At 34.8% G+C, this 10406-nt stretch overlaps 1 protein-coding gene across 1 annotated transcript; it reads left to right on the plus strand.

Moving 5' to 3' along the window:
* Positions 1-3710: 3710 nt before the first annotated feature.
* Positions 3711-6625, plus strand: LOC132745237 (uncharacterized). The gene has a single exon (XM_060734093.1). It carries the CDS (start codon positions 4979-4981, stop codon positions 5915-5917), a length of 939 nt encoding a protein of 312 aa, XP_060590076.1. The 5' UTR covers positions 3711-4978; the 3' UTR covers positions 5918-6625.
* Positions 6626-10406: the final 3781 nt, after the last annotated feature.

The raw sequence follows: 10406 nt of genomic DNA on the forward strand, positions 1-10406 counted from the left end.
GTACCAACAGTGAAACATGGAGTCTGGGGCACACCAACAGAGAAACAGGGAACCTGGGGTTTACAAATGGTGGAAAAGAGGGCCCCTGGCACTCAACCTGTGAAACAGGGAGTTTAGGGCATATACACAGCATAAAGGGGAACTTTGGTAGCATAAACAGTGAATCAGAATGCCTCAGGTACTCAAACAGGAAAACAGCTAGTCTCGGGAACACAAACAGTGAAACAGGGAGCTTTCCCTTCTCATACAGCACTTTAGGGAACTCAAAGCACTCGGTCAATAAAACTGGGATTGATCAATACTTACAACTTGAATGTGAAGTGGGGAACTTCAGAAACTTCAACAACGAGCCAGGAAATTACCCATGCAGAAAACCAACAAATTTGCAGGACTCACACAATGGAACTGAGAATCTAGAGCACTCAAAGGTGCAAAATGGCAGCTTAATGAAGGACTCAAACAGTAAAACAGGTGTTGTAGATTCATACAGTGAAACAGGCTGTGAAAACTCAGATAGTGAAACAAATAGTATGAGCTATTCACATTTTGTAACTGAGAGTCTTGGAAACTCAGAGACTAAGAATCAAAGGCACTCCATTTGTGAAACATATTGCCGTGCAGGAATGACAACAGAAATGGACTGTGACGATACATGTAGAGATATAACACATATGGACAATGACGATCATGAAAACATTATCTGTGACTACGACTCCATTACGAGCAAAAATTACACATTGTTAGAGTACAGCACATTCAATGACTTTGAAAACGATGCGAGTATTTCTAAGACAAACGAGTTATTAATGAATGGCAATTACAATAAATATACCGACCTTCTTGATGGCATTCTTTACAACATTACACAGAGAAAAAGGAACACTACGGTCAGCTTTGTGTCCCGCGGTTTGTTTCATCTTTACACAGAGAAAATCAAATCTGAATATGGTTTAATTATAGATGAAAATCTCAAGTACAGTTCATACGTCAATGGAGTAAAATGTCGTATCTCTGTTGACAAACCAGCAGGCTGCATTCATGTAATGGGAAAGGGACATAACCAATGGTTGAAATTAACTTTTGTTAAAACAATAAAGGGTCTGCTAAAGACATACTTGGATCATTCTAAACTTTTATAATTTATAATAAATTTTCCAATACTGTACAGAACTGATTTTTATCCAATACTGACCAAAGTAATTGTATTAAATTTCTTTTAACTTTATCATTATTTATATATCATGTATCTATATAAATACAATACAAGTCGTGTGACATAAGGCCATCTCCTTTATTCTAGTAATGTTTTATTTGTTACAGGTCTAGTCCAAAACTTTAATGCTGATCAGATGAAAAAACAATATTAACAATATTAGTCCAAATTTTTTGGGGGGCATAAAAAGCAGCTTCTGAAGTTTTCAAACCTAGATCTTTGAGTGGTAAAAGTTATACAGGACTTTCATATTCTAATTATTTATAGAAAAATACATAAAAAGAGATTGATTGTACTTGTCAAAAACAGCATAACATTTTGATTTTTTCCATTAAAATTTCTATGTTTTGAAAGGGAACTTTTACCTCTATTTTGGTGTGATAAGGCCATAGAAAATTAATCTTTAGACTCTCATCCAGGTTTCAAGAAATAATTGGGGCGGGTGGGTGGAATTTATAATTTATTTCATCCATCACTTTTAAGACCTGAAAAAACAGAAATGTATGAATAAACAAAAGTGTTTTAATCTATATTTTAATGAGATTTTTCAAATATATTGATGAACATCGCATCATTTCCACCCAGATTTTGATCAAAACTAAACCCAAACCAATCACAAACAGTTTTCTTGTTTACTGCATCATATATTTCACATATGACTAACATTTTCAGTGTTTGAAATTAGCAGTAGTCCTATAGCCCCTGACTACTAAATTTCTCCTCGGGCTACCAACTTTTTACAGTAAAAAGCCCGACCAGACTACTGTATTTTCAGAGGCAATATAAACAACTGTTTTGAACAAATGAATCATGCTAATTAAATCCGAATTTCTTACACAGCATTTTGACCATTTTACTGATCGAAAACGAACGTATTTAAAATCTTGATCACTAGACGCTGTAAACCTCAGTCTGATTTTTATGTGTTCATTCGACCACGATTTTCGGACAAATTTTCGTCCACAGACGTCTGAGAAATGAACAATTTTTTTTTATGAAAATAAATTATTTTGGAGCGGAAAGATTTTGATACGGGCGGGCGAGGATGAGAGTCTAAAAATTAATTTTCTGTGGCCTAATATGCCACAGATTTGATACGTCGAGGGCCAAGATTATGCATAATTGCAGGATGCATTAACCAGATGTTACCGGATTTCCATTAACTGATGATGTGCCATTTTGAAAGAGTTAAAACTGAAAATAGTGTTCTACTGAGTTAAAACACACGTTGGGCTTACGATCTTTGGAATTTTACATGTCTGAATTGAATCTTACATGCTCCAAGCATTGACTGAGTGCGGCAAAATACCAGTTTAACACCCCCGGGTGTTTTTCTTTTTTCATTTTTTTTTGTGTGAATTTTCTTCTGTCATTTTACGCTATAAAAAATCTGTGTCATTCAGGCGCTTTGTATTAATACGCGCTTTACATTCAATGACAATCAGTACCCGTGACCGAATTACTACCTTCTTACGCGCGGGAACTACTTTTTTATATTTCCAATACACGTTATGCATGTACACGTGTTACAATTTTATAATTAATTGTACATGTACCTACCTTATTGTTTTCTTTTACTTGCATGCGTATAAATTCTCAAAGTTCCATTTAAATATTCATACCGTCTATTAGTTACATTCCACGCATATAAAGTTCTGGAGTAATTTCCATTTTCAAATAATCTGAACAAAGCACGAAAATGGCTGTGAGCAGCTCTATCTCTGGCCAGTCCTATTAAATCCACCCACTCACAGAAAATATCAGGATTTAAACCATTTACATATATAAATGCAGTCAATATTATTCTTTGAAAATGAGTTATGTTACGTGTCCAGAACAAACGTCTTATATTAATTGGCCATAAAGATGCGTCTCCAATGATATCTTGAATAATAATCCACTGCTGATATATATTACGGTTTTGAGCGGACATTTTCATACGTGTAAAGATACTGCTGGAAAGTCACATGATTAAATTGTTATTGACACGTGCACGAAAACATACAGCAATTTCTTTTACCTTATTTGGCTTAAATATAATCATACACACATGAAGAGGGTATAAAAGGAAAATATATATTTTATATAATATAATTTATATAGTTTATAATATATAATCTATTAAAACGGAATGAATCGCATCATTAATGTTTAGAAATGTAATGAAAACTTAAACATGATTTTTATTTTTGAAATATAAACATGATCTGACAGGGGGTTAATATTATAACACCCGGGTGTTGTATTTATGATATACAATACCTTTTACTATAATTACAATATTTGCATTCCCCCAAAAATACCAAGCCCCTTTTTTTAAAGCATTGAAGCCCCACAGGAAAACCCTCTCCCAGGAAAAATATTTCCTTTATATGCTTAAGTAATATATGCATTTTTCCTCTTTATATATATATACTTCCGGAAACACACCCGGGTGCTATTCCGTAAGTATATATATAGAGAGAGAATGATGCGATTCATTCCGTTTTATTATATTATATTGCCTTATAAAGGAACTACTTTGCCGGGGAGAGGGTTTTCCTGGGGGGTGACAATGCTTTTAAAACTGGGGCTTGGAATTTTTTGGGGGAAACTGTCTTAATGGTAATCGTTTCTACATAACATTTTTTATAAAAGGGTGCTTATATATTAGCACCCGGGTGCTATTCCGTAAGTATATATATAGAGAGAGAATGATGCGATTCATTCCGTTTTAATACATGATATATTATATTGCCTTATAAAGGAACTACTTTGCCGGGGAGAGGGTTTTCCTGGGGGGTGACAATGCTTTAAAAACTGGGGCTTGGATATTTTTGGGGGAAACTGTCTTAATGGTAATCGTTTCTACATAACATTTTTTATAAAAGGGTGCTTATATTTTAGCACCGGGTGCTATTCCGTAAGTATATATATAGAGGGAGAATGATGCGATTCATTCTCGTTTTAATACATGATATATTATATTGCCTTATAAAGGAACTACTTTGCCGGGGAGAGGGTTTTCCTGGGGGGTGACAATGCTTTAAAAACTGGGGCTTGGATATTTTTGGGGGAAACTGTCTTAATGGTAATCGTTTCTACATAAAAATTTTTATAAAAGGGTGCTTATATTTTAGCACCCGGGTGCTATTCCGTAAGTATATATATAGAGAGAGAATGATGCGATTCATTCCGTTTTAATACATGATATATTATATTGCCTTATAAAGGAACTACTTTGCCGGGGAGAGGGTTTTCCTGGGGGGTGACAATGCTTTCAAAACTGGGGCTTGGAATTTTTTGGGGGAAACTGTCTTAATGGTAATTGTTTCTACATAACATTTTTTTATAAAAGGGTGCTTATATATTAGCACCCGGGTGCTATCATGTCACATTGAAGTAGATTTATTATTGTGTTATAGTTTTAAAATTATAATAAAATCAAAAATTAAACGGAATGAATATAATAGATATTTAATGTAATGTATATACTGTATCAATTCTTTCTTATAAATGTATAATAATATAAAAAAAATTACGGAATGAATATCATATATATTTAAGGTATATACTGTATTGATTTTCGCTTATCGTAAAAATTAACGTTTACACGATTGTGTACGTTTTTAAATATGTACAAATAACCCTTGAAAAACCTCATCATGTTTTCATTTGCACGAGAATTTAATTTCAATGTAAAACGAGTTTCTATATGTAAACCCCCACCAAACAACGACTATAAAAGGGACTCGAACACGTGAAACAGACAGTTTTCTCTTCAACATGGCTGAAAGCAGACAGATTCCCGTTGCTGGTAACTTTCGCAAGAGGAAAGAAAATGCTTCCGAGATATCGTTTAGCGACTTTTCCAATCCTTGGACATTTTATGCATTATTCAGCAGAGACGACCTTACAGTGGCAACATGGCTGATTGAACAAGGCCTGTTAGGCCGCTCTAGACCATGCGAGAGAGCGGATTGTGATGGCGACATGCGTCTTGCAAGAAGAAGTGGAAGACCCCTGGGGTACACCCTCCGATGTAACAGAAGCAGGGACCACGAGGTTTCTATCATGAAATACAGTTTCTTTGAAAGAAGTAAACTTGACGTTAGAGATATTATGCAATTAATAAAGACGTATTTGGAGGGACTGTCACTTGGCATGACATCAAGATATGCGGGTGTTAGCTACACAGGGACTGCCGTAGACTGGGGGAGTTTCATCCGGGAACTTATGAAAGAGTATTTTCATGTACGGCTAAGTCAGAAGAAAATGAGTGGAATTGTAGAGATAGATGAAAGTCTATTTGGTCGGCGGGTGAAGTTTCACCGAGGAGACCCAAACAAGGGCTTAAAGGTTTGGGTGTTTGGAATGGTGGAGAGAAGTACGAATTCTTTAATTCTCTATCCAGTGAAAGACAGAACGGCGGATACACTGATACCTTTAATTGAAAGGCACGTGGAGAAGGGATCCACTATCTACAGTGATGGGTTTTCGGCATACTTTCATCTTAACGATATGGGATACAGGCACTTCACTGTTATACACAAGTATTCATTTAAGAAAACTTACAAGAACGCCGAAACTGGAGATATTGAAGTTGTGCATACCAACAGGATCGAGGGTGCATGGAAGCATGCAAAGGACTACTTCAGGAAGATGTCGGGCACAAAGGCATCTCAGTGGGAAGGTCACATGGCCGAAGTAAGTAAATACAATTAACTTACAAAATTTATTATCCTTTAATTATTTAACAAGTTTAATAATTTATAATGAAAATATAACAGTTACTATATTTTAAGATATAGAAATATATCTATACTACAGTTTAACTATGACATATTTAAATTTTCGTCTAATGATATTATGAAGAAAATGAATCTTACTCTTTCATTAGACGAGTAATGTGGTAAACGCGATTTATCTCCCTTGTCCATTTTTGATTATTCGCCGTATTCCGTTTTAAAATGATTTTTTCATAATTATTTATCATCATTTTCACACCTGTTACATATTCACTCCGTAATTGAATGAATATTGATTAAACATACTTAAAAATGTATAACGACAAATGTCGTTATTGAAATGAATATTTTTATTGTCTTATTTCAGTTCATTCCGTAAAAAATGCTTTTTCTCTGATTTTAGATTATGTGGCGTAGTGTTGCTAAAGCTAATGTATACACTGAATTTTTCAATCTCCTGAAGTCAGTGTATACTTTATCTGGACCTCCAAATCTGACATATCCTACTCCATTATTTGACTCCTGGGAAGGTGCATTTTCCCAGCAGGACATGGTACATCCTGTCGTCAGTGATGCAGGAAGCACAGACTCAGATGTCTTACAGCTGGAAGCAGCAGATGCCGTTCTCGCAAACGAAAGCGATTCTTTGGAGGGTGAGTGGATACGATTTATAAAATCAATTCCATCATAAGACTTTGCATTGCCTAAGCCAAAGTTGAGAACGTCTACTAAAGCCAGTAAAGGCAAAAAACGTGCAGTATCCTTTTTCCTTTTTTGCAGAAAAATGCGTTTTTATTTCCTGACCATAGTTACTTTAAATATTGCATGACATTGATTTTTTTTACATTAAAGATTCTTACAATATTTTTGCCCACGGGTGTTTGAATGGGTAAAAGTTTTTTAAAAAATTCCTCTTAAAACGTGAAAAAAATTTTCACCGGATGCACCGATATATGGGGGAAATTATTTACAAATAAAAGAAATGAATTCGTACCCGTCCGCTTTCAGAAAAAGTGAACCCGTTTTCAATTTTCCCCGAGATTTGCATAAAAAGATTCATGTAAGTTTCAGATTAACATTTTTGTCCCAATTTATTGAAAATTTAAAATTTTTCAAAAAACCCAAAAAATTCTTTTTAAAAAGGCCCTATAAAATTTAAAAAGCTACTGTTTGTTTAGGTTTTTTTGCATAACATCAAAATTTAAATTATAGAAATTTGATTCTGTCTGTAAGTCACTCTATACTGCTGCACTTGTAATCGAAATGGAAACCGTAACAATTTACATACATAAAATTGAAATAGTAAGCGAGGTTCTGACTCGGAACAAAATATATCATAATCTAGCTTTGGAATGTCAAAATATCTTGACTAGCCATTATATAAGTCCATGCTGTCATGAATTAAAATGTTGTCTTTGACGTCTTAGCCTTAAGAGTAGAATCAACACGCTATAAAATCACTTAATTAGCAAGGAGATCTACTGTACATTTTCATTTTATGTCTCGCAGACAAAGGCTCTCTATTTCCAATGGGTGTGGGCGTGACAGGGGCATATATTAGATCAACAAGGCAATGCAATCAAAGAAAGCACTGAATTTGCCTTAGCAGTTTACAAAATTCATAACATTTTTTCACATTTTTGGACTTCCGGGGACATCCATTTCATTTATAACCAGGATCTGAAAATTTCTTTTTTAAATTAATAATTTTGTCATCAGGAATATCAGACTGTTTTATTTTAGTGGCCGCTGTCCTAATGCTAACTATACAGATATAGTGGTGGTTAACATAGAGGATTGACTTCCTAGAACTCATGTCCATTATTAATTACCGTTATTAACTTGGCAACTACATCAAACAGATTTATTGAACAGTATCGTAAGTTTCCTTTTCTATTACAGTTCTACTTATTACCCTTTGCATGTGAAAGAACAAATCTTGGTGACACAGTATTTACACTGCATGTAGCCTACAAGATCATAAGAATCCTAAAAGAAAGTCCAAAACGGCAAAATTGAAAATGTTGCAAACTCGGTTTGACTGAGCCTATTCATGGACATTACTGGAAAGTGCATGCTTCTGCCCACGACCCCTAGCTCCTGCTTAAGCAGTACTCAACATTTAAACATGTACTGTAATGGTAAAAGTTTGAATTAGAAACATCCGCACATATAGATCTATGTGTTCATATGTAGCGGAGATGGAACCTTCAACGTAACACGTTAAATTAGTGCCATTCCATGACAATTGTCCTCAAGTGAAAAAGTTCTAGTTCTTGAAATCAGTTTGCAGTACTAGAATTAAATCTTATATAAAACTTTTTTCTTAAAGTAATAGCAGATACTTGCTATAAATGCGTATTCACACTTCTTAGCCGTTTCTGGCGAATGGCACAAATCATACAATGCACTTTTGATTTCAACAAATAATTATGTAGATTTCTCAATAATGCAATAAAAGTTCAAAAGTGTTTAGTTAAATAATATTGTATTGCACATATAGATATACATCAATTCATTTACATCAACAAATTACACAATATACAAAAGGGTTGGGCCAAAAGTTTTTACAACATTATCGTGGACCCTTCCCTTCAAAGGTGTCGCCCGCTAGGATCAATAGGGAGAGTATTTCAGGGGCCTGTCTCATTGGTTCCATGCACGGGCGATACGAATTCATCAGGACATTGAGTTTAATTTGTCTCCCACCACTGATTGAGAAATCATGAGGGTTATATGTAGTCTGTCACTTACGGAGAAAATGGTTATTACTAGTTAGTTATCCAGAAAAGCATGCTTGGTGCTTGGTGGACAGCCGATATGTGGCCAGAATAAGTTAAAAATTGGCGTAATAAACAATAGAAAACAAACAACTTATCATGAATTACCATGCCAAACAACTTAAATCTATGAATGCAAAACGTTCTTGAAGTAAATAATGGGTCTGATTCTTTACTTTGAGATGTTTTAACTGTCTTACTGTCTTCAAGGAGTAATGGAACATCTTTCCACCCCTCGCATGCTCCTTGTACCAGCTTAAGCATTACTCAATCCTTGAGTCTATTTCTGTCGTTTTTTGTTATCAGTGATACAAAAGGGCAAGAAAAGTATAACAGCAACGGACTTAAAATAATAGACAATAGAAAGAAGAGATGAAAAACAAATGCAAATTGTACAAAGTTGAGAAACGATTTTATCTGGGTCCCAGATTTTATTGAGTCTTTTATCAGGTCATTGAAAAGTGTAACATCTCTCTCGTCCCAGCACCGTGTTAAGCGGTATTTACTCGTAGTGCCCAACACAACATAAATGTATTGAAATCGTTTATTCCGAAGAACCATGAAATTATTACTAAGCTTAGATGAAATACATGCCAACTTTCAGCGTTGTTATATTTTTCTGATCATCTTGTCCTTCGGAATCATGTACGTTTGTTAGGTTGAATACATCTTAAGCCGGTGCTAAGGGGCGAAAACGGTACATAGTTTTACTGTTACTACTATCGTCCATGAACAGGCGCAGACAAACCGGGCAACATTTTTCTATTGTGCTGTTTTTGGCGTTCTTTATGGATTTTGTTTTCATCTTTTCTATCGATTAAGTCTGTTCATATATTGCACTCTTAGGGTCGTCCGTGATCGAGTGGCTAAGGTCGTTGACTTCAAAATCACTTACCCCTCATCGCTGTGGGTTCGAATCCCGACAGGGTTTTGGATAGGAAGATAACCAGCTAGCTTACGGAATGTCGGTGGTTCTACTCTGGTTCCCGTTGGTGCCTGAAATAATGCACGGAAGGGCCCCTGACAGTAAGGCTGGAAAGTCTCCTTTAGAATAAAATAGAATAGAATAACATTTATTTCCAATCAAGGGTCATATTAAATGACCGGTGCATAAAAATAACGGAAAGCACCGAATAGCACCGAAAAACCGGAAAGCAATCAAAGAATTTCTTCAGAAAATACATGAAAACATAGTTTTATTGATTTGAAGGTGTTTCCAATCGATTTATCAGGTCAAAATCTGTGACACAACATGTTTTCATAAATATTTTATGATGACATTTAAATCACAATAATAATGAGATGGAAGATCGAGTAAAGATGTAAAAGAAAATAAAACTTGATTCGTATTAAAGCAATAACACTGAACTGGAAAAAACAACAACTGATAAGCTAAATTTAGCTAACAAGGCTTAACTATTAAACATCATAATTATTAAACATATCCATATGACCTATACTGTCTTGGTGCGATGTAAAATCCAACAGCAAAAAAAAAGACAAAAACTCCCCTAGTTGTGACTGAGGGGAGCCAAAAAAAAATTTTTTAAACATTTTTGTTTATCATTTGAATTTTACTTTTATTTGTAACGGGGGTAAAAGATTGAAAACTTGCTTTATTTCTCATTTATTGTCGGAAAACAAAAAGAGCCTCAAACAAAATAAAAGGAAATTCAAAAAATTGAT

This window comes from Ruditapes philippinarum, unplaced genomic scaffold (genome assembly GCF_026571515.1).
Source record: "Ruditapes philippinarum isolate M1 unplaced genomic scaffold, ASM2657151v2 ctg18991_1_1_1_1, whole genome shotgun sequence".
Taxonomy (NCBI): domain Eukaryota; kingdom Metazoa; phylum Mollusca; class Bivalvia; order Venerida; family Veneridae; genus Ruditapes; species Ruditapes philippinarum.

Coding starts and splice junctions, on each gene's coding strand:
- LOC132745237 (XM_060734093.1), top strand. CDS start 4,979: ATGGCTGAAAGCAGACAGATTCCCGTTGCTGGTAACTTTCGCAAGAGG.